At 43.4% G+C, this 25,371-nt stretch overlaps 1 protein-coding gene, 1 non-coding gene and 1 pseudogene across 2 annotated transcripts; all 3 read left to right on the plus strand.

The window, feature by feature from the left end:
• The first annotated feature begins 267 nt into the window (after positions 1 to 267).
• On the plus strand, positions 268 to 7,970 carry EIF5 (eukaryotic translation initiation factor 5). Its single transcript, XM_004376737.2, has 12 exons — positions 268 to 321; positions 416 to 609; positions 1,532 to 1,811; positions 1,926 to 2,007; positions 2,448 to 2,620; positions 2,941 to 3,052; positions 3,972 to 4,114; positions 4,364 to 4,522; positions 5,257 to 5,418; positions 5,680 to 5,844; positions 6,137 to 6,271; positions 6,695 to 7,970. Exons 3-12 carry the CDS (start codon positions 1,740 to 1,742, stop codon positions 6,782 to 6,784), a joined length of 1,293 nt encoding a protein of 430 aa, XP_004376794.1. The 5' UTR covers positions 268 to 321; positions 416 to 609; positions 1,532 to 1,739; the 3' UTR covers positions 6,785 to 7,970.
• LOC111820663 (small nucleolar RNA SNORA28) lies at positions 3,369 to 3,494 on the plus strand. The gene has a single exon (XR_002824192.1). It is a non-coding gene; the product is annotated as a small nucleolar RNA SNORA28 (small nucleolar RNA).
• A 16,573-nt stretch (positions 7,971 to 24,543) lies between the features above and the next one.
• On the plus strand, positions 24,544 to 24,951 carry LOC101355776 (60S ribosomal protein L32 pseudogene; annotated as a pseudogene).
• Positions 24,952 to 25,371: the final 420 nt, after the last annotated feature.

A 25,371-nucleotide genomic window follows, 5' to 3' on the forward strand; every position in this document is an offset into this window, starting at 1 on the left:
CGCCCACCCTGGCCGCTCCCGCACTCGCGAGACACCGCGCGAGTCCCGACCCCTCGCCGCGAAGACTTCTGGGAAAGGCAGAAAAGGGGAGGGAAGGAAGCCGGGACCCGGGGCTGGGGCGGGCAGAGGCCGCGAGTGGAGCCTCCGGAAGCAGAAGGGGCGGGGAAAGACGCGATTGACGCGCACTAGGGCCAATGACGGGTGAGCTCGGCCGGGCCTCCGGCCAATGGGCCGCGCCGCCTGGCGCGGGGGCGGACGCTGGCCGAGGGTAGCTTGAGCGCGGCGGCGGCGTTGTTCAGTCAGAGCGAGAACGTTCCAGAGGTGAGTCTAGTGGCAGGGCGGCGGTCCGCGCCCTCCGCCCTCCTTGCGGGCTCCGCTGGGCTGGCCGCCCCGCCTCACAGCGCTCTGTCCGCAGGTCGCCAGCTCCGGCGCTGACGGGTGTGGACCCCGGACGTCGCTGGGACTCCTCCCGCGCTCGGCGGCGGCACCGGCCCGCCCGCTCCTCGCCTGCCCGTTCGCCTCCGCCTCGGACCCCGGTGACCACGCGCCGCACTTCATCCCAGTCCCGGGCGAGCAGCGTTGGGTTTATGTCTTTATTTGACGAAAACGGTGAGTCCGACGGCGGCGGCGGGAGATGGCGGCCACACAAGATGGCGACGGCCGCCGCGTGACCCCGCGCGTGTGGCGCAGTTTCGGCCGGCGCGGGGCTGACTCAGGGCCGCTGCTGCATTTGTGAGTCATCGCCCGGGGGGGGGGGCCGGCGGCACCGGCCCGCGCCGCCCCCGGTCCCCCGCCGGCCCAGACCCTGCCGCGGGACCGGCTCCAGAATGCGGCTCCGGGGCGGCCTGGAACTGCCCTTTCTGCCCCGCAGGCAGCTCGGAGCCGCCGTAGCCATGGGGACAGGAGCGAAGGTTAACTGCGCATAGAACTTTGTCTGCAGCTGAAGGGGCGGGGGGCGAGCGCGGGCCTTGGGTTCCCTTCCCGTGAGGCCGCTCACGTTATGGGAACGCGCCTTTGAAGTGAGCAGCTGTTGCCGAAGGAACCGTGTAGCTGTTTACCGTGGACAATTCCGAAGCTTCCGGTTTGAAAGTCCTGGCTGGGGGAGGGGAGGGGGTTGAGAAGCTGTGGGTGCGATCTCGGCCGGGGGCGGGGCGGGGACAGGGCTTTGTGTTTTTCAGCGATCGTTGGAAGTCTGGTGGCTCCACAGAGCAGACCATTGATGTGCTGGTCGAGTTTGCTCAGATATAAACCCACAGCAGCTCTGAAACAGCTTAGTTTGTGTTTTTTGTTACTAAGTCAGGCAGTTTCCCTTCTAGAGTCACATTGTAGGCCAAACGGAGGCATTTTATGTTGCTGCACTAGTGCTCTGTTAGAGGAGAATAACGTGAGCTGTTGTGCACATTAACCCGCAGAAGGGGCTTTTTACCACAGGAGAGTTGGGTGCAGTTAATCAGGATGCGAAGGGAAGTGTTTTCTTTGTGCAGGAAACATTTTAAACTTGGGGGGTTTTGTCTTCCTTTTTCTCTTTCAGAGCTGTTGCGCAGCCACTGGTACCTGTATTGGGGAAACATAGCATACAAGCAAGAAGCTTACAGCCTCAGTGGCGAAAATTTTTTCATGTCAGAGACCGAGAACTCTTGCAGTCGTTTATGTCATCCCTTCTTCTCCAGACAGAAGATACCAAAAAGTTGCAATCAAAGATCTCTTCATCTTATTGATAAAGCTACTAATAAGCCAAAATGTCTGTCAATGTCAACCGCAGTGTGTCAGACCAGTTCTATCGCTACAAGATGCCCCGTCTGATTGCCAAGGTAATAGGGTTTCGTTTCTATTTCAGTAGGAAGTCAGAAGCTCTTCTCGTAGATCTTAAGAGACTACACCTAACTGGTTAGGCAGTGTGAAATTAAAATTTTTATTTCCTTTAGGTTGAGGGCAAAGGAAATGGAATCAAGACAGTTATAGTCAACATGGTTGACGTTGCAAAGGCGCTTAATCGGCCTCCAACGTGTAAGTAATGTGTCTCTGAGAAGTCTAAAAAGGCATATTATGAAGTGTTTGATGTGCTTGAATTCTGTGCTAGTTAATTAGCATAAGGATTAATGGAACCTTCGGCTTAAAAGTGACTGACTTATTGGTTGCTACTAGTAATGTAACCTAAAAATAGTCATAGTTATGTAAACGTGGGTGGGTAAAGATTAATTTTGTTAACTGTAAAGAGAGCCCTGGTGGTCTAGTGGTTAAGCTCTTGGCTGCTAACTGAAAATTCTGGTTCAAACCCACCAGCAGCTCCAAAGGAGAAAGATGTGGCAGTCTGCTTCCATAAGAATTACAGCCTTGGAAACCTTATGGAGCAGCTCTTCTTTGTTCTTTAAGGTTGTTATGAGTCAGAATCAACTTGACAGCAGTAGGTTTGGTTTTGGTAATGAATCAAAATTTTTTTCAAATAGATCCCACCAAATATTTTGGTTGTGAGCTGGGAGCACAGACCCAGTTTGATGTTAAGAATGACCGTTACATTGTCAACGGATCTCATGAGGCGAATAAGCTGCAAGACATGTTGGATGGATTCATCAAAAAATTTGTTCTCTGTCCCGAGTGTGAGAATCCTGAAACAGATCTGGTGAGTACTTCTTAGGTTTTTGCCAATAAAATAAAAAGCTACATATCTCTTTTGTGGTTAGTCTTGGTGATATCACCAAATCACATTCTTGGGGTGGCGGAACAGAATTAATTGGAAATAAACATAAATCGTCAAATTTTGGAGATATTTCCATATCGAGCTTTGTTTTTTAATAGATCATTTTGTGGAAATAGTATTTCTGGTCTATCGAACTGATGTTTTAGATGTTTTCTGAGGGTTATATGTTTTCATTCTTTGTTGTTCACAGTAGAATTGTCATATTTTATGGGTGACATACTTTTTTTTCCTCTTTTTGGCAGCATGTCAATCCAAAGAAGCAAACAATAGGTAATTCTTGTAAAGCCTGTGGCTATCGAGGCATGCTGGACACACACCATAAACTCTGCACGTTCATTCTCAAAAACCCACCTGGTAAGTCTTCATGGTGACTTTTCTAAGATCTTAATGTAAAGTAACCGATTGTTGGAAACAAAATGGAAGTTTCTTTATTCTAGAACTAGAATGTAAGGAATTTTCAATATTTGTACTGTGTTTAATCTAAGACGTTTGAATGTACCATCAAAGCTGCAAGTTAAACTATAGCAAATTTTAACACAGATCGTCTTAGAAGGGTTGAAATGAAGTATAAAACAGATTGATGGGATCCCAGCAAACAAAGAATTTACTGCTGAATTTTGGAATGCTATTTTTTATAAATGGGGCTTGGCTCTTAAGCTTAAGTTTATGCAAGCAACACTCTGTGGCAGATGATTGAAACTGTCTGACACAATTTGCGCTTGCTATAGCAAGAAAGTCTAACCTATTCCGGTGTTCTCTCCGTAGTGAGACAAGCCGTTATATAGGCTTAAACATTGTTTGAGCTGTTGGCTAAAGCCCAGTTGAGATTTGGTCTTGTTCTCAGCTCATGAGGGATAGAGGGGAGAGGTCATAAGGGACAGCCTTCACTACCTGATCTCTGAGGTATCAACGCTTCATCCTAATTTTATCCAGTAGTTTTTTTAGAAACGTGTGGAAGACTAAATAATAAAAGAGGAAGAGTGGGAAGTAAAAGGATTTTAATATTTAATAACGGTTTTACTATTAGTATTTTGGATTACTCTGTTCTTAGCCTGAGTTTCTTACCTATGAAATGGGTATATAAATCTAATACATGGAGCCTCTTAAAATTACAGGTAGAATCGTGTTTGTGGTTTTCTGAGGGAAGGCATCCATAGCATTCGTTGGACTCTTTGAAGTGGGAGTGTATATGATACAAAAAGCCAGGGTTTTAAATGTTCCTAACAGGCAGTGAGGTAATGTAATGTGGGATTAAACATGTATTTCCTCATAGAGAATAGTGACAGTGGTACAGGAAAGAAAGAAAAGGAAAAGAAAAACAGAAAGGGCAAAGACAAGGAAAATGGCTCCGTGTCAAGCAGTGAGACACCTCCACCTCCACCTCCAAATGAAATCAGTCCTCCTCCTCATGCTGTGGTAAGTGCAAGGTGACGGCGGGGTGGGCTCTCGAGTTGGGCAAAGTAGAAGACATTGGCTGAGGTGGGCAGAAGAGATGAAACTAGCCTTCAGTAGAACATGACAACAGCATTTTGATTTCTGGGTCCTGTTGATTGAACTAAGATGCCCCCAATTTATTTTAGTGGAAAATTCAGTGCCATTAGCTTGATTAAAAATCTGTTATTTTTCATGTTTTAAAAGTTTTTGACTAAATGTTTTCGTAAACAGGAAGAAGAGGAGGATGATGACTGGGGGGAGGATACAACCGAGGAAGCTCAGAGGCGCAGAATGGATGAAATCAGTGACCACGCAAAGGTTCTGACCCTCAGTGACGACCTGGAGAGGACCATTGAGGAGCGGGTCAACATCCTGTTTGATTTTGTTAAGGTTAGCCTGCAAATGCGCTTCCGCCCAGCCTTGGGCTTTTAGTTACTATTTTAAACTGGATGATTGATAACTTTTTTCATGATTGTTTTCTTTTGAATACTGAAACAGGAGGTTTATTTTCATTTTTTTCCTCCTCCATGTTTTTGTTTTGAAGTCATTTTATATTTGCAGAATAGTACATTGATTTTAAAAACTGATTCTGCGTTTCTTTTAATGATATTTGTTTTCTGTTAAAATATATCACTTTATCTCCTTTCTCACGGGAGGGCAAACATTTGTGAATCTAATTTGATGTGTCCTCAGAGAAACGAGAGGAGGTCATAGATCCAGATCTGCACTGCAGGTGGAGCAGAATGCATGGTGGTTCTGTGGCTGGCTATTAGGATCTACCTTTTTAAACACTCAGGCCCTCTTCCTAGATCTTGTGGGCCTTAGGACTCTTAAACTGTGGTATATTATTAATTCCTGATTGTCTTGCCTGCTGTCTCATGGGGTTTTTTTTCTGTAAAAATAGGTGTTTCACCAATGGAAATTACCGTTTATAAGTTAAATTTCAAAGCTGGAATTTTTCAAGGTGGAGTGTTATCTTTCTTAATTCTCAGGGATGCCTAATACAGAATAGGGACTACTTGTGAGGGAATTATTAAGTCTGTGAGAGCAGGACTTGCCTTGGTGTCTCAAACCTGGCAGAATGTGCCCCCATCTCAGTGAGTTTTGTTTCCTTTCATCTGCAGAAAAAGAAAGAAGAAGGTATTATTGAATCATCTGACAAAGAAATTGTTGCTGAAGCAGAAAGGCTGGATGTAAAAGCCATGGGCCCTCTTGTTTTGACTGAAGTTCTTTTTAACGAGAAGATTAGGGAACAAATCAAGAAATACAGGCGCCATTTTCTACGAGTAAGCAAATTATGTTTAGGTCTGTAAATGCCGTTAAAGTTGTGTGACCTTGGGAACATTGCTTTAACTTCTCTTGATCGTTTGTTCTCTCTGCCGTTCTGAGAAATACTCCCCATAGACCGTTCTGGATAAGTGATGTAGGGATCTTCATGCATTGGCCCATTGTGAGCTACTGGTATGTGGGCTGTAGCCTTGAAAGGATGAACGTACTTCAGTACCAGAGTTCTCAGCTTGTTAATGCCAAAATTTATGTGTTCGCAGTTTTGTCACAACAACAAAAAAGCTCAACGGTACCTTCTGCATGGTTTGGAGTGTGTGGTAGCAATGCATCAAGCTCAGCTCATCTCCAAGATTCCCCATATCTTGAAGGAGATGTATGATGCAGACCTTTTGGAAGAGGAGGTCATCATCAGCTGGTCAGAAAAGGTGGGGAATACATAGAATGAGCTTCTCAGGTGCAAAAGTAGTGTGACTGAGCTGTTGGGGTTTCTAACAACCTAGTCCTTTCTGTCTTCGTTAAAATGCAGTCCCTGTGCTTGACTAGTGTAATTCGTAGGTGATTTCTGCAATGTCTGGTTCGAAACTGCTCAGGTGGTTCAGTTTGTTTTTGTTGAACACACATTTCTGTTAAGGATTCAAGATTAGGATGTGACCCAATCCCCCTTAAAGATCTTAGCATGAGGGATTATATAAAGAAAACTGTACTCAATTTTTTTAGGCCTCTAAGAAATATGTCTCAAAAGAACTTGCCAAAGAGATCCGTGTCAAAGCAGAACCATTTATAAAATGGTTGAAGGAGGCAGAGGAGGAATCTTCTGGTGGTGAAGAGGAAGATGAAGATGAGAATATTGAGGTAAACTGGGGAGAATTTTAATTACAGTGTTGGTAGTAGGTATTTGAGAATTAAAAGGTTTGTGAACAGTAATAAAATGGCAGATTTTAGTAATTCAAAGTTTAAACTTCAGATACAATAATGGACAGGCTTTTGCTCATTTGGAAAATAGTCATTACTGGAAAAGACCCCAGACAATAAGAATAGTCTCTTTAATGCAGGTTGCATATAGATGAGTTGTCAGTAGAAATTGGCAGGCTGTTACTAGGCTTTGGAGACCATTTCAAGATAACTTAGTTTCTGATACCAAAAACTCTTCTATGTAGAATGATTACTGCGTCTAGGCGGTTTTATTCCTTTCTGAGAACTTTTTATTTACTGCTTCATTAGCAGATTTATTGGGATGAGAGTTTACAAATCAATAAAAAACATTTATTTTATCAGGTGGTGTATTCGAAGACTGCCAGTGTACCTAAAGTTGAAACTGTGAAGTCTGACAACAAGGATGATGACATTGATATTGATGCCATTTAAAATGATGGATGCAACCTAGCTTAACAGTTGTAATGCTGCAAAATTTCCTGCATTATCAGCTAGAAGTGCAACATGTATGTGCAAAAGCTACAATGGCTTAACATCATGCTACACTTTATACTAAAAATGTTATACTGTGAGTGGTCTGTAATTAGCCCAATGTGACATCTAAGGAGTCCATACACATCCATGAGCAGATATAGTTTGCTTATTTATAGCATGTTTCTTTCTGAAAACCTAGTGGTGGACGCATTTGGATCACATTTATAGTTACAAAAATAAAGATTTGTTTTTGGTCATTCTTCAGACTTTTGGCTCTGGATGACTTAAGCTGAGAGAGCTGGCTCCTTTTTAAAAGTGTTGCACCATCACTTAGCCTGAAAGGATTCTTGGAGCCTGTTAGATACTGTTAGGTGCTGGGACTAGAAAGAACTCATCAGCAGAATGTAAGCCTAAATTTATTTGTAATTTAACCATTTATTCAGCCATTAAGAAATTCAGTAACTTCTAAGTTTTCTCTGGCCCTTCAGATGGGCATCTGGTGATGCACATCCTTGCCGTGCTGAAGTGGACTGGCAAACCAAATGACAGTGGAACACAACTCACCTTTATCTCACTGAGAAGTAAAAAGGACCTGAGTGTCCTATAAATACTTTAAGAGCAGGTTTGAAACTTGAGTTGTGGTTTTTGTTTTTTGTTTCAGTTAGTGTACACTTGCCCCAAATTTTAGTCTTTGAAGTCATGTGCACTGCACATTGGATGAGCCAGGGAAATGATCACGTTAGCAAGCATTTTATGTGTGTGTGGCTGTTGCTTTGTGCTGAGAGAAAAAAAACTCAAACTTTGAGGTGTGATTAAATAGCAAACTTTTAGGATTTTATTTGGCAAAGCAGGAGAAGGTGCACTTAATATCTAGCAAAAACAGAAATTCTTTCAGCTTTTACCCCTGTGGTTTAGATTACAATTTCAAATTGTTTAGACATACTGTATCTTGTTCAGTGTGCTTTATTCTCCAGGTATTATGGTTTGTTCTTTAATGCCTTCTACATTTGGACGTTAGCTTAATGCTTTTTAGATTTTGGTTGCTGTTTTGCCAAAGTAAGTGTTACTTGTGTCCTAAGACTTGATTTCTTCCTTCTCCCCCCACCCCTCCCAAAATGTCTTATTTTAAAAAAAAAAAAAAAAAGCTAAAAGCATACTTCTAAGTCAGAGCCTGTATTTTGGCGTAAGACTTGGGATATTTTTTACTTCACATTGAACATAGGCAGATAGATACCCAAGAAATCTGTGAGGTTGGTCCCTGGGTGTGGGTCGCTGGGGCCTGACTCTGCCCATCTGGAGCTTTAGATTTGCTCATACAAATAAGAGTTGATCACTTCCTTGTGAATTCTTTGTCTAATTAGCTGATGTAAACTCACTTCGTACGGGTTCTGACTAAATCTGAGCAGTCCCATTTTTCAGGGTAAGAATTTGTTGCGTTTACTTGTCCCCATAAAAAGTGCATGATGGGAATCAAGAATCCATGGGTTTAATTTGTGGTAGGAGCACTGGCTTGTATCGTTCAACTCCCTGACTCTTACTCCTTTGTGGCCCATCTCACAGGTTTTAATGAGACCTTTAATAACAAGTGTATGTAAAAGTTTTCACATTGAAATTATACAGACATTTTGATACAAATAAAACCTTGTTAGTTTGATATTTGAAGGGAGGAAGTGAAACCTAGTAGTCTTAACTGCAGATGGAATAATGGTTATGGTGAGAGTGGAGCAGGAGCCCACCTGGGGGATGTGTTTTGTCAGCCAAAGAGAAGGGTTTGCAAATTTGCATCTCTCCTAGGTTTTCAAATTCTTCACTGCAAGGCCAATTTCAGATTCTGCAGGAGATAATGGTGACCTAAGCTGAGTTGTGCTCTAAATACCCAAGCTAATGAGGTTCTCTTTTAGAGTTTTTGTTTTTTCTTTTAATCTGAAGGAAAACATGTTCAGGGCTTCTAAACACTAAACTGAAACTGTTGGCTTAGACTAGTGTTGAGTCTGGTGCCAAACTTAATGGAATTCAGATTCACATAGTCTTTTGAGTTTTGTTCACAGAAGTTGTCCTAATAGAGTAATCTTTCACTTTGCTCTATTCAACTGTCTGAAAAGTTCCTGTTTCCAACACCTATGTTACTTGATTAAAACAATGTTAAAATTATATTTTGTCTCTGCTGATATTAAAATTAACCTAGATTTTAATTTTATGAGAATGTTGAAATCTGCCCTGTTTTGTAGCTGCTGCATTGGATTGGTGTTGAATGTTGCCTTCTGCGATTTAACTTCCCAGCTTTCCTTACAAACGTGTTCTTGTTTTGTGGGGTTGCAGTTTCCTTAGGCCTGGTGGTCATATGTTCCTGTTCTGTAACTCAGGTTCACTGCAGACTCCCTAATTAGATGTGATTTCTTGAAACCCTGACAGGTGCCTTACTAGGAAATTCAGACATCAAGGTTATATAACTGGATATAGTAATATATCTCTAAATAAGAAAAAAGTCATTAAAATCCGTTTTGCAGTGGGTTAACTTGAAAGACTCAGTGGCAGTGGGTTTGGTTTTAACTTACAAGATACCAATTTGAATCCTGACAGAGGGGGCAGTGGGTATTTTCTCAGTAATCAGAAGTGGGTGGGGGAGAGGGTACTTGGGATTGGGCAGTTGAGTAGAGCTGTTATTTTCTGATTGATGCAGTTCCACCTACCTGTAGTTCATATTACTCAGGGAGTAACCAAAAATGCCAAGTTGTCCCTGTCCTTGCACTGTCATTCTGATCGTTGAAATCCTGGCCTCTCTGACCACCTCAAGGTCTCAAAGTGCTCTCTGTACCAGGACCCGTTTTGCCCCTGGCCTCTCTAACTGTCATGAGTGTATGTGCTGTTCTTCCAGAAGGGCCAAAGTCAGGCCTTAACCCTCCCCCCGCCCCCCATGAATGGAACAATGCCAGCAGGTGCCTTGTGCGTGGCCTCCAGGGTCTGACTGGGCAGTTGGAAACTTGGGTTTATCTCCACTGGCAGTGGGCCTCTAGACTTGTCTTGGTTACCTAGTGAGGAATGTATTCTCACAGTTCAGGAGGCCAGAAGTCTAAATTCAGGGCTCCAGCTCTAGGGGAAGGCTTTTTCTGTCGGTTCTGGGGGAATGTCCTTGTCATAAATCTTTTGGACTAGGAGCTTCTCTGCAAAGGAACCCCAGGTCCAAAGGATACGCCGTGTTCCCAGCATTGCTTTCTTGGTGGTATAAGGTCCCAGTGTCTCATATCTCAAAAAAGATAATCCCACTTCATTAATAGAGGTAAGATTTACAAGATAATAAAAATATCAGGTGACAAAATGGTGGACAGTCACAATACTGGGAATCATGGACTAGCCAAGTTGACACGTTTTGAGGGAACACAATCTGACATTCCACCCTTTGGTACCCAAAAATTCATGTCCTTGCCACATGTAAAGCTCATTGACCCGACCATATCTTAACAAAAGTCTTAAAATGCAGAAATTGCTCTTCATCTGTGAAATCTTGAATACAAGTTATCTGCTTCCAGAGTACAGTGGTGGAACAGGAACAAGCTGGACATTTTTGTTACAAATGGGAGAAATTGGAGGGAAAGGAGATATCAGGCACCAAGCAAGTCAGCAGAACACATTACATTAGTCTCAAGACTTGAAAATCTGTTCTCCAAAACCATTTACAGATGTTCATCTCTCTGGTGCTACTTCTAGCCGACTGCACCGTCTGCCCTGTTAACTAACAGCTTTACTCACTTCCTTCAGAGTACTCACTAGACTTGTCTTTGATGTCCGTGATTCCACCAACAGTCTCTTCAAGGAAATCATGACTTCACTATTACCAAAAAAAAAAAACCAAACCAATTGCCATTAAGTCGATTTCAACTCCTAGCTGTTGACCTGCTGGTTAGCAGCGGTAGCTTTTAACCACTGTGCCACCAGGGTCTCCTGCTTTTACTGTTAAGCACTTTAAAACTCTTCAGCTTCTGTCCATTCAGTTTCAAAACTGCTTCCACAATTTAGGTACGTTAGAGCAGCACCCCACTCTCTTGTTACCAAATTCTTAATTATCTGGTGCTGCTATGACAGAAATACCACAGGTGAATGGCTTTAACAGAGGAAATTGTAAGGATGAGTTTTCTAAATTCTCAAGTCTAGTTTTAAAGATGTTGAAGACTCTGTTTCCAGTAGTAAAGAGGGCAGTGGTAATCCATGGCATGAAGTGACAACGCAAATACAAAAAATACTACCAATAGATCAGGTATTAGTGAAAGGCAAGGCTCTGGGCGATTGCATGTGTGATACCTTTCCACAATTTTGTCAGAATGAGAAGTATAAGGAAGCTGGTTGGTTGGTCCTACTTCTTGTTAGACAAACTGGTGAAAGAGATGAGCTCAGGGCTTTAGAGTCAAGCTCAAGTGCCACATAAACCACCTCAAAGTTTCCATCTGAAAGCATTATTTCTTCTAACAGCTGATACTACCAAAACCAAACCCAGAGGCTTACCTTAAGAGTGGCTGAATTACAATGCCAACTCAATTGCCAACCTCAAGAGGTGTATGAAGTTAAAGTGAGGGCATTGATGGGGAAGAAACGGGATCCTGAAACTTGGGGACATACGGGCAGATAATCAGAAAGCTGGAGACAGCCTCCAAATTGTGGAGTCATTTCCTGCCAACAGAACCAGCCCTCTCGCTCCCATCTGAAGAGATTTACTCCATCATTACTAAGCCATCATCTCCAGTAAAACAACTAGATTCTCCACCCCCACCTAATGAGATTAATCTGGCTGCGTCTAAAGAGCCTTTGAGTCATTGCCTGGGTCATTGCTTGAAGCAGATGCTTTACAGACAATGCTGAATGTTCTCAAAATGCTTCTCACCAATTTTGGCTTTTAGATCTAAAACTAGACTTAGGTCCCAGTGAGCTCCAAAAAGTGAAGTGCAAAATGTGACCCCAGAGGAGTTACACTACACTCCAAAAGAACTGCTTGATTTTTCTAGTACGTACGAACAGAAACCTGGCGAATACGAGTGGGAACGGCTATTAAGGGCGTGGGATAATGTTGCAAGGAACCTAAAGATGGATCAGTCTGAGTTTTTGATACAGGCCCACTAAGCACAGATTCTTCAGTGTTTCAGCTCGATAAGTTAGGAAAGGATCTAATTTATTTGGTTGGGTCACTGAAGCTTGAATTACGTAGTGGCCTATACTAAATCCAGTTGAAGTACCATACCTGCCTTGGTATAAGAAGGAGGTAACCAAAGGTGAAGGGAAGTTGGCATACTAGAGTGGATTTATCAGGTTAGACCCACAGACCCACACATGGAGTGCCCAGAGGGCACAACTTTTACAACTGTGAGGAGCAAATTTGTGTAGGGAGCCGATTGTCCTTGAAGACTGCTGTGATTGCTATTTTAGGTAGATGAGATTAGACAGTGGGAACTACCCTAACTGAATTAAGACACCTAACTACAATGGGGCTGATTGGACCCCGTGGTAGTAGGTGTGGTTACCATAATGGACAGCAGAGTCAAAGCAGTAATCAGAATAGACTGATTCATATGGACTTATGGCATTGGCTACTTAGTCATGGTGTCCCTAGGAGTGAAATAGATAGGAAATCTACTATTGATCCTTCCAACCGGGGAATCCTAGGTCAGGTGAACAGCAGTCTAACTTGAATCGCCAGAATAGAGTGTCATGGTCCCTCTATCAATTCCCAGACTTGAGCGGGTTTAAAGACTCACAACTTCTTGAATGAAGGGGAGGCTGGGTCCCCTTGAGGAAGGACTGTGATAACTGCCAAAAACTCGGTTAATCTTCCAGCCGTCCCCCAAAGGGATGTAGGGCTTTTTATGAGAGTGATTGTTCATTGGGGAAAAGGAAATAATCAGACTTTTTGGGGATTACTGGATACTGGCTTTGAATTGACGCTAATTCCAGGAAACCCAAAATGTCACTGTGGCCCACCAGTCAGAGTGGGGGCATATGGAGGTCAGGTTATTAATGGAGTCTTAGCTCATGTCCATCTCACAGTACATCCAGAGGGTCCCCGAACCCATCCTATAGTGATTTCCCCAGTTCCAGAATGCATAATTGGAATAGATACCCTCAGCAACTGGCACAACCCCCACTGGATCCCTGACAGATGGAGTGAGAGCTATTATAATAGGAAAAGCCAAGTGGAAGCCGTTAGACCTGCCCCTACCTAGGACAATAATAAACCAAAAGCAATACCACGTTCCTGGAGGGATTGCAGAGATTACTGCCACCGTCAAAGACTTAAAGGATGCAGGGGTGGTGATTCCCACTACATCCCCATTCAACTCATCGATTTGGCCTGTGCAAAACACAGATGGAGAATAACAGTGGATTATCAAAAACTTAACCAGATGGTGGCTCCAATTGCAGCTGCTGTTCCAGATGTAGTTTCATTGCTTTAGCAAATGAATACATCTTCTGGTACTTGGTATACACCTATTGATCTGGCTAATGCCTTTTTCTCCATACCTGTTTCAAAGGAAGCAGTTTGCCTTCAGCTGGCAAGGCCAGCAATACACCTTCACTTGCCTACCTGAAGGTTACATCAACTCACAGTTCTATGTCATAATTTAGTCAGCAGGCAACTTGATTGCCTTTCCCTTCCACAAGACGTCATACTGGTCCGTTACATCGATGACATTATGCTGACTGGACATACTCAGGAAGAAGTGTCATTGACTCTGGACTCTGGGCTTACTGGTGAAACATTTGCGTGCTAGATGTTGGGAGATGAATCCCACAAAAATCCAGGCACCTTCCACCTCAGTGAAATTTCTAGGGATCCATGTCAAGATATTCCTTCTAAAGTGAAGGGTAAGTTATTGCACCTGGCTCCTCCCACAACTAAAAAGGAGGCACAACACCTAGTGGGCCTTTTTGGATTTTGGAGGCAACATATTCCTCATTTGGGTGTACTACTCCAGACTATTTATCAAGTGACTCGAAAAGCTGCTAGTTTTGAGTGGGGCGTAGAACAAGAGAAGGGTCTGCAACAGGCTCAGGCTGCTGTGCAAGCTGCTCTGCCGCTTGGGCCATATGATCCGGCTAATCCAATGGTGCCTGAAGTGTCCGTGGCAGATAGAGATGGTGTTTGGAGTGTTTGGCAGGCCCTTACTGGTGAATCACAAAGCCCTTAGGATTTTGGAGCAAAGCCCTGTCATTCTCTGCAGATAACTACTCTCCTTTTGAGAAACAGCTTTTGACTTGTTACTGGGCCTTATGCTCTGGAGATCTAGAGGTGTTAGTTCCAAAGCGAGGAATGCTCCCACTTGGAGACACCTCACCAATTCCGTTGAACTGGAAGCTAAGAATGCCACCTGGCCACTTAGGGCTCCTTATGCCTCTGGATCAACAGGCAAAGAAAGGAGTTACCATACCGGCTGGTGTGATTGATCCTGATTGCCAAGAGGAAAGCAGATTGATATTACGTAATGGAGGTAAAGAAGAATATGTATAGAATGCAGGATATCCCTTAGGTGTCTTAATACTGCCATGCCCTGTGATTAAGTCAATGGAAAACTGGAGCAACCCAATTCTGATATAACTACTAATGGCCCAGACCCTTCAGGGATGAAGGTTTGGGTCACCCTACCAGGCAGAGAACCACGACCGGCTGAGGTGCTTGTTGAGGGCAAAGGGAACACGGAATGGGTGGTGGAAGAAGGTAGTTCTAAATACCAGTTATGACCATGTGACCATTTGCAGAAATGAGGACTGTAATTGTTGAGTATTTGTGCTTTGTATGTGTGCATCAAATATTTTTGTTTTTTCACTTACAAAAGATGTAAACAGGGCTAGTGAATTTTCAGTTGTATGTGTGTTGTATCACATTAGGCAAAAGTATGACTTTGTAATTGTCTTTATTCAGGGATCATGTATGGTTTAAGGAGATGTGTACAGGTGCCAAGTTGACAAGGGGTGGACTGTGATGGTTAAGGTTTTGTGTCAACTGGGCTAGGCTGTGATTCTCAGTGGTTTGGCAATAGTATGATGTTGTAATCACTTCCATGATGGGATATATGAGTAGCCAATCAGTTTGAAAGGGAGTTTCCTTGGGCATATGGCCTGCATCAAATATAGGTGGACATTCTGGTAAGGCTTGTGGGTTTTTGCTCACTCTAGATCCTGCAGCTGGCTCCTGTTCATCTGATCTCTGGTTCTTTGAGACTTGAGCTAGCACTTTACTTACGGTCTTGCCTGCCAATCTTGGGATTCGTCAATCTTTGCAGCCTGTGAGCAACAGCCCTGCTCTCTGACCTGCCTATCTTGGGTTCGCCAGCCCCTGTGGCTACATGTTTCATAAGTTCCAGTCTCTATAACCACGTGAGCCATTTCTTTGATGTAAATCTCTCTCTCTATCCTTTACTGGTTTTGCTTCTCTAGAGAACCCAGCCTAAGATAGGACTCCAGCTTAGACCAGGCTCAACTCAAAGGTCTTTTCCATGAATCTGCTCTGAACATTTCACATGTGCTGGGATATGGGAGTAGTAACTCTTTCCTCAGCCTAGACCAGGAAGTGCAGTATTTGGACTTCCGGGTAGAAAATAGGATGTGAGTTGGCCAATGCCTGCCACTGAGTTAGTCTTCAATGATTTACTTTCTCAGGGGGAGGAGTGTTCTCATTTGGGCTTTGGAGTCACACCTGAGCTCTAGCCAGGGCCTCCATGTAATAGGGCTGATCACCCCTGTGTCCAGGCTGAATGAGTGCTAAGCCTGGCCCTTGACCCACAGGAAGTGCTCAGTAAGGTTCTGGCTCATCGGCCAGAAGTCCAATGCTATGGTCAGAATGGGGATGCCTGGCTGAGGCAGTTCCAGAGAATTGCTGGTTAGAAGAAGGGGTGGGGGGAGAGTGGACCCTGCAGTTGTCTGGAACAGGGGCCCCAGCTGGAGTGGGGAGTTCAGTGGACAGACGTCACAGTTGAGCTGGACTTCTGGGAGTTGTGGGGCAGCTGTCAAGCAGCTAGTCAGTTTCAGGGTACTATACCCCAAGTAGCCCCTAATGCCCGATAGGTGGTCACCACCACCAACACTCGGGTGATGCTCAGACCAAGCCAGGTCAGTGGCCAGACTGGCCGTGGCCCCCCTGGGATCCCATAACAGCTGTTCCTGCTGCAGTTGCCCGCCAACTGTTTCTGCCTCTGAGGTTTATTGGAAAGCGACTTTTTTCCCATTGAAAAACGGAGAGATGCAGGAGCCTTTTCTGCAGCGTATTGTATGAGATATGTGCATTTTTGGTAGGAAAGCTATAAATTTTGAATTTTTTTTATTTGGTACACCACTACACTCTGGAGTAGAATTAGTGGGACAGCATATGGTCCTCTGATCTGTGAAGGTAGGCTTGTGGGAGAGAGCAAGTAAAAAAAAAAAAAAAAAAAAAATACTACCTACCAAAAATTCAAACACTCAGTGAATGATTCAGCATGCTTCCATTAATGAAAATACATGGTATCTTAAAAAAACTCAAAGCAGAAAATAATTGGGTCTTGAAAGGGCTTAATCCTCCAGACTTCGCAATTCAAATTCCTAAGAAGGTAGTCTGTAGACTCAGCTAGTCCTCAGCATTCCTGTTAGGTGGGTGTTTTTCACTTCGGCCACCTCAAGCACCACTGGCAGCACCCATCAACTCTAGCCGAGAAGGGGGGGTCACCAGCCGTTCAAACAATGACTGCTCCCAGGTTTGTGGCTGGAGCAATGGGAGCCTCTGGCACTTGGAAACGTCTGTAGTACCTTGTTGCCACTGGGGCCCATTTCTTGTATCTTAGCATGCTCTGAGGACATTTGATCAAGCCGCTGCCTCATAGCAAGTGGCCTTGCCCTCTGTGTGCCCACCATGTGATCAGTTACCCTGGGCAGGAGGCAGGAGGAGGGAACAACCCCTGGAGCAGAGACCTCAGTCTGATACAGAAGGCGCGGCTTGCCTCCAGAAAGCCTTTAGAGGTTACCTGATAGAGTCGGGCAGTCGGAGTAGAGCCTGAGTGTGAAGGCATATTGGGAGGTTTGGGGCCTTGGTGGAGTCAGTCCGACAACATCTTGTGGCCCATGAGGAGCTCAAAATGGCATCAAAGCAGGACGGAGACTAAAGAAATGTGTGGTGACCAGGTTAGACATAACAAAAGGACATCGGGTGAGGGATAAGTGTCAGGAAAGGAAGAAGGCATGTAGTTCAGCTCGGAATTTGAGTTTGAGGTGCCTTTGGCACATCTAGGTGGAGGAGTCTGGAGGCAGCTGGATATGAGTCTGGAGCTGGAAGTCTAGATTTGGGAGGCATATCTGTCAAGGTAACGGCAGAGTCTGTGAGCAGGAGAGATGTGCTTCCCTTTCTGCCTCCTCCATGGACCGACTTCCCCAAGCAGGGACAAGTCTGATTCACCTGCATCCCAAGTACTCAGCGCTGAACGTGCACACAGAGGAGGCACTCAAGGAATCAAGTGGATGGATGGGAGGAAGGAAGGATAGGTGGTTGGTGGATAGATGGATGGATGGATAGATGAGTGCGTGGTTGGGTGAATGAGTGAGTTGGGCATTGGGAGGTGAATGAGTTGTTTAGAGTATGTTTTCTCGCCTCCTGGCCAGCCCATACTGTATAATTCTGTATGAAGACCAAGAGAATATGGTTCTGTTTCTCCCTCCTGTTCCTTCTAATGAAGTCATAAAAACGATCCCTTGACAACCAAGAGCTGCCTTCATTTTCTCCACTGTTTTCATTGCTGACCCTGCCCTGTCTTCATCCATCCCACCCCCACCTGTGCTCCACTTATACTTTTGGCCTTTCTAGTCCGCATGCCAGTCTCCATTTCCTGGCCACTAATTTTATCCCTGTTGTTTGGCTTTGTCATTACATGGATAGTCTTGTTGATCTCCTCAAATGTGCACTGCCCTTGGGGACAACTCCCTAGCCAGCCCTGGCTCAGGGTAGAACCTGGGCACCCACCCAAGCCCCGTTAACTCTCATCCCCCAACCCACCTCAATTCAGTGCAACCCAATATAGGTTTAATCATGACCGATAGGAATGAGAAGGTAATCAGTGGTGGAATTAAAAAGCATACCTGTTGTTAAGTGCTATCGAGTCTATTTTGATTCATAGCGACCCCATGTGACAGCAAAACTTCCCCATAGAGTTTTCTAAGCTGTAATCTTTATAGGAGCAGATCACCAGGTCTTTCTCCCATGGAACCACTGGGTAGGTTTAAACGTCACCCTTTCGTTTAGCAGCTGAGCACTTAACCGTTCTGCCATGAGGGCTCCTAAAAGTATGGTCACCACAATCACCCATTGCCATCCAATCACTTCCGATTCATAGCAACGCTATATAACAGAGTAGAACTTTCCCATAAGGAGCAGCTGGTGGATTCAAACTGCCAGCCTTTTGGTTAACAGCCGTAACTCTTAACCACTGTACCACCAGGGCTCCTAAAGCATGATAGAGCTTCTAAATAACAGGAGAAAAAGGAAATCATTAGAAACTTAACCAAACTAACAAAAGAAAGAAAAAGGAAAAAGAGGAAACTTCAATGTATAAGAAATGACACAGAAGGACTAAAACCAAGTGTGAAGGGGCTGAACTCCCCTATCAAAAAACAGGTTGGATTAAAAACTAAATTCTGAAAAAATAAAGTCTGGAGGCTTCTGTTTTGGGCATATGTTGGACTAGTTACTCTGAAGGCCCTACCTGCTAAAATACAATTTGTATCTGCAAAAATTAACACAAACTCAAGGTACAACCATTGATCTGAGGAAGAAGGAGACCCAGGAATCAGAGAAGGGAATGGACTGAAGGTCTAATTGCCTCCATGAGCCTCCTTTGCCATGAGACCAGAAGAGATGAATGGTGCCCAGCTACTTTTTTTTTTCCTACTTTAGATGAAGATTTACAGAACAAACTAGTTTCTCATTAAACAGTACACGTACTGTTTTATGACATTGGTTAACCCCACGACATGGCAACCCTCCCCTTTCTCGACCTTGGGTTCCCTATTGTCAGCTTTCCTGTCCCCTCCTGTCTTCTAGTCCTTGTCCATGGGATGTTGTGCCCCTTTAGTCTCATTTTGTTTTATGGGCCTGTCTAATTTTTGGCTGAAGGGTGAACCTCGGGAGTGACTTCATTACTGAGCTAAAAGGGTGTCCAGGGGCCATACTCTTGGGGTTTCTCCAGTCTGTCAGGCCAGTAAATCTGGTCTTCTTTTGTGAGTTACAATTTTGTTCTACATTTTTCTCCAGTTCTGTCTGGTGCTCTCTATTTGTTATCCCTATCAGAGCAGTCAGTGGTGGTAGCCGGGCACCATCTAGTTGTACTGAACTCAGTCTGGTGGAGGCCATGGTAGATATGGTCCATTAGTCCTGTGGACTAATCTTTCCCTTATATCTTTAGTTTTCTTCATTCTCCCTTGCTCCCAAAGGGGTGAAACCGGTGGAGTATCTTAGATGGCCACTCATAGGCTTTTAAGATCTAGGCACTACTCACCAAAGTAAAATGTAGAACATTTTCTTTATAAATTATGTTATGCCAGTTGAGCTAGATGTTCTCCGAGACCATGGTCCCCACAGCCCTTAGGCCCAGCTACTATTACTGAACATTTTGATCAGAGACCCAATAGTTGGATCTTGATCAGAAGCAGGAAAAAATATGGAACAGAACTTCAAATTCTTATTGGAAACCAGACTTACTGGATACGTTGAGACTGGAAGACCTCTCGAATCTATTGCCTGGAAACAGATCTTAAGGCTTGAATGGAAACTATCTGATGAAGTCATTTTAAACAATTTAGATCTTTTAATAAAGACTATTTGCCTTGAGCATTGTGCTCTTTTAAGGAATTATATGAGATTAAATGGACAACAGTCACTCTGAAACACAGACAAGAACTTTAAGGGGCAGAGTGTCTTAAGTTAATGGTGGTGAAACAGTATGGGCAGAGAGAGGAAGAATGGTGACAAAATGTGACACATGTAACCATTGTCAGTGAACCGTACATGTACATATTGTTGAATGGGTGTATGTTGTGTATATTTGCACAAAAAAAACGAACACAAACATAATTCCAATATGTTACTGGGCTCACCCAAAAAAAAGGGGGAGAGAGTGTCACAGGTGGATAGAGAAACAGCTGAAACTATAGCAGAGACCTGGGGGGACAGAGTGTCGACGCTGAGATGGGGAGAAGTCTTGGACCATCTGCAAGGTGGTGGGGATGAGCCTGGAGCCCCACAGAAAGCCAGGGACCCTCAGAGGCTGAAGTGGACCTAGGTGTGTGGCACATATGGGCTCCTGACGAGGCACACCTCTCTCCATGGCCCCAACTTGATCCCATAGACAAAGTTCAACACAATATGAGTGTACAAGAAAAAAAATTACTGAACACAAGGAGCAAACCAAGATGAATGAAACAACAGACAGCAGCTTTTGATCCCTCAAACCCTTTAGATGTTGAAATTATCAGACACAGCATATCAAATACCTATGCTTTAGATATTTACAGAAATAAACGATGGATTTCAGAAAAGGAGAGAACAATGAACAAGGGATGCTCAGGAATATCTAGGCAGTTGTTATAAAAAGTAAATAGAACTTTAAGGGATAAAAAACATGATTGTTGACTTCTGGCTAAAGATAGTGGGTTGAACCCGATCAGACTTCGGTCCCTCCCAAAACAATCCTAAAACATTAGTAAAGGGAAAAAAAGGCATAACACCACTAGGACAAGGAGAATAAGAGGTGAGACAACAGTTACAATATGTTGAAAGCAGAAAGCAGGTGGACGTGAGTGACTTTCTATAAACCTCAGAAAGCTGAGTACTATGCTTCCAGAAGGAAGAGCTGAGGAGTAGGCTGATTTACACAACAAATTAAATTGGTCCCAGCAAGTCCGTCTGCAAGTGGGGATGAATATTGAGCTACGATATCAGCACCGCCCAACACAAGTGTAATGCAAGCCATATAAGTAATTTTGAATTTTCTAGTAGCCACATTTAACCCAATATATCCAAAATATTATTTCAATGTGGGTTTTTTTTCATACTAAGTGTCCAAATTCTAGTGTGTGTTTTACACTTACAGCACATCTCAACTCGGATTAGCCACATTTCAAGTGCTCTGTAGCCACATGTGGCCAATGGTTGCCCTATTAGACAGTACAGGTCTATATAAAAAGAAGAGAAAACAGTTTTGTGGCTTCTCAAAGATACAGAATCACCATACAACCCAGCAATTCCACTCCTAGGTATATATGCAAAAGAACTGAAAACAGACCCGCAAACAGATACTGTTGTACACCAGTGTTCGTAGTAGCATTATTCACAATAGCCAAAAGGTGGAAACAATCTGAGTGTCCATCAACAGATGAAAGGATAAACAAAATGTGGTATACATGTACAATGGAATATTATTCAGCCATAAAAAAGGAGGTTCTGATACATGCTACAACATAGATGAACCTCACAAACATTATACTAAGTGAAAGAAACCAGACACAAAAGGAGAAATTATTATATGATCCCACTTACATGAAATATCTTACTGTTGTTGAGTGTCATTGAGTCGGTTCCAACTCATAGCAACCCTATGTACAACAGAACGAAACACTGCCCAGTCCTGTGCCATCCTCACAATCCTTGTTCTGCTTAAGCCCATTGTTGAAGCCACTGTGTCAATCCAACTCCTTGAAGGTCTTCCTCTTCTTCACGAACCCTCTACTTTACCAAACATGACGTCCTTCTCCAGGGACTGCTCCCTCCTGATAACATGTCCAAAATATGTGAGACGAAGTCTTGCCATCCTTGCTTCTAAGGAGCATTCTGGCTGTACTTTTTCCAGGACAAATTTGTTTGTTCTTCTGGCCATCCACGGTATATTCAATATTCTTCACCAATACCATAATTCAAAGACACCAGTTCTTCTTCTGTCTTCCTTATTCATTGTCCAGCTTTCACATGCATATGAGGTGATGGAAAACACTATGGCTTGGGTCAGGTGCACCTTAGTCCTTAAATGATTTCTTGATTGGTGCTTCCATGAGCGTTGATTGTGGATCCAAGGAAAGTGAAATCCTTGACAACTTCAGTATTTTCTCCGTTTATCATAATGTTGCTTATTAGTCTAGTTGTGAGGATTTTTGTTTTCTTTATGTTGAAGTGTAATCCATACTGAAGGCTGTGGTCTTTGATCTTCATCAGTAAGTGCTTCAGGTCCTCTTCTCTTTCAGCAAGCAAGGTTGTGTCACCTGTATAATGCAGATTGTTAATGAATCTTTCTTTAATCCTGATCCCATGTTCTTCTTCATATAGTCCAGCTTTTCGGATTATTTTCTCAGCATAAAGATTAAATACGTATGGTGAAAGGATACAACCCTGATGCACACCTTTCCTGACTTTAAACCATGCAGTATCCCCTTGTTCTGTTCGAATGACTGCCTCTTGGTCTATGTACAGGTTCCACATGAGCACAATTAAGATTTCTGGAGTTCCCATTCTTCATAATGTTATCCATAATTTGTTATGATCCACACAGTTGAATACCTTTGCATAGCTGAAGATCATTCAAAAGCAGTTGCAGCAGTACATCGACGGGGAACTGCCAGAAGTTCAAGCCACATTCAGAGGAGGACATGGAACGAGGGCTGTCATTGCTGATGTCAGATGGATCTTGGCCGAAAAGAGATTACCAGAAAGACGTTTACCTGTGTTTTATTGATTGTGCAAAAGCATTCAACTGTGTGAAAGCAAATATAGCAAAATGTTAATTACAGAATCCAGATTGGCATACAGATGTTCACTTAACAGTTACTTCAGCAGTTTTGTATGTTTGAAATTTTTTATAATAAAATATTGGAAGAAATTAATGGAGGACTGAGAGAAATTGACAAATCCAGATTTGTAGTGGAAGATCTCAACCAACCTATTTTAACTATTGAAACAGCAAACAGATTACCTTCAAGGGACAATAAGTAGACTGACAATTGATTTCTCAACAGCAAGAATGGAAGCCAGAAGGCTGAAATGATGTTGTCAGTCATGCTGGGGGGAAAAATATATTCCTGGTGAAAACATTTTTCAGACTGACAAAGGCATTTTTATACCAGCAGGAACTGAGTTTCTCACCAGAAGACCTACACTAAAGAAAATTTTAAAGGATGTACTTCATGCAGAAGGAAAGTAATCCCAGATGAAGAGCTAAGAAAGCAATAAATATGTGGGCAAATTTAATGAATGATAGTATACAACAGTTAAAATAATGCTTCATGACGTTGCAGGTAGGCTCCCTGGTAAGCAGACTCTGAGACACAGGTTTGCTTTAAGAAGCTTCCTGGGGAAATGTTGCATGACTCGAAGAATGTAATCAATTTTAATGAATTGTACATGTAGAAATTGTTGAGATGGATGGTATGTGTTTTATTATGTATATTTTCACAATAAAATTTTTAAAATAATAAAAAACAAGCTCTCAACCCCCAAAACTATTGCCCTGAAATAAACTTTAAACCTTAAACCAAAAAGATCCCCTGAGAAAAACACTAACTAGACAATAGATAAGTGGTAACTTTGGTGAGGAGTGAGACAGTACACAATATGGGGGAAGCCAGCACAAGTTGTCCAAGGCAAGGTCATGGAAGCACCATAGACACATCTGAACTTCCTGAGGAACCAAGTTACTGGGCTAAGGGCTATGGGGACCATGGTCTCAGGGAACCCCTAGCTCAGTTGGTATAATATAGTTTATAAAGAAAATGTTCTCCATTCTACTTTGGTGAGTAGCATCTGGGGTCTTAAAAACTTGAGAGCAGCCATCTAAGATACATCTGCCGGTCCCACCCTGTCTGGAGCAAGGGAGCAAGAAGAAAACCAAAGATAAGGGAAAGGTAAGTCCAAAGGACTGATGGGTGACAATTACCACGGCCTCCACCAGACTGAGTCCTGCACAACTAGATGATGCCCAGCTACTACCACTGACTGCTCTGATAGAGATCACAGTAGAAAGTCCCAGACAGAGCCAGACAAGAATGTAGAACAAAATTCTAACTCACATTAAAAAAAAAAAAAAAAACCAGATTTACTCGTCTGACAGAGACTGGCGAAACCCCAAGAGCATGGCCCTCAGACACCATTATAGCTCAGTAATGAAGTCACTCCGGAGGTTCACCCTTCAGCCAAAGATTAGACAGTCTCATAAAACAAAAAACAAAAAAAGACAAAAATATCCCCTGAAGCCATCTTGAAACCAAACAATACTTTTAATTAGTAAAGAATGTCGGCCTTGAGCATTATGCTCTATTAAGATCTATCTATATGGGATCAAATTGACAACAACAACTCTAAAGATTAGATAGGAACCTTTGGGGGCAGCCAGTCTGCATTAATGAGGAAACAACTCCGAAAAGGAGGGTGAGGACGGCTGCACAACTCGAAGAGTGTAATCAGTGTCACTGAATCGTACGTGTAGAAATTACCGAATTGGTGTGTGTGTTGCTGTGTATATTCCCAACATCAACAAAAAATATTAAAAAAAAAAGAGTGGTACATATTAAGAAACAGTAGTGTGTAAAAAAAAACAATGCTGTAAAGACTTTTTGCTAATATGTCAGGATATGTTATTTGAATCTATGTAATAAAACTGTTGTGTTATTATAAAAAAAAAAAAAGCTCTTCCTTGGCACTGCCTGCGGAAGTGGTAGCCATCTCGACTGGCATCATGGCTGCCCTCAGACCTCTCATGAAGCCCAAGATCATCAAAAAGAAGACCAAGAAGTTCATCTGGCACCAATCAGACACCGCTAAGTCAAAATTAAGCATAACTGGCACAAACCTAAAGGCATTGACAACAAGGTGCAGAGAAGATTCAAGGGCCAGATCTTGATGCCCAGCATTGGTTATGGGAACAACAAAGAAACAAAACACATACCACCCAGTGGCTTCCACAAGTTCCAGTCCACGATGTCACAGAGTGGAAGTGCTGCTGATGAGAAACAAATCTTACTGTGCTAAGATTGCTCACAACATTTCCCCCAAGAACTGCAAAGCCATGGTGGGAAGAGCAGCCCAGCTGACCATCAGAGTCACCAATCCCCATGCCAGGCTGTGCAGCAAAGAAAATGAATAGACAACTTGTTTGCAAGTTTTATTTGTGCTAAATAAAACCATAAAAACTCTGCCAAAAAAAAAAAAAAAGAATTAGCTTCCTGGGGAGTGCTCTTGGGCCCAACACCTGTGGAGAGCAAGGGCAGGAGGATGGGGCAGAGGGAGAGGTTTGGCTTCAATGCAGTCACAAAAGCCTTAGCTGACTCTACAGGGCACTCAGGAGCTGGAATGGGCCTTCAGAGTGACTTAATCTGGGCAGTGGGGCTGGGACTTTACATCCATCATTGGATATGGGTTGCCCTCAGGAAGCGGGTGGACCTTGTGACCCTTCAGCTGAAATTCCTGGAGAGTGACTCAGCTGAGAGCTGTCAGGCAGCAGCACACCAGGCAGGGGGAAGAATGATGCTTTATCCTGGGTAGGGTGGGGTAGGGTGGGGTGGGG

Source organism: Trichechus manatus, unplaced genomic scaffold (genome assembly GCF_000243295.1).
Source record: "Trichechus manatus latirostris isolate Lorelei unplaced genomic scaffold, TriManLat1.0 scaffold00045, whole genome shotgun sequence".
Taxonomy (NCBI): Eukaryota; Metazoa; Chordata; class Mammalia; order Sirenia; family Trichechidae; genus Trichechus; species Trichechus manatus.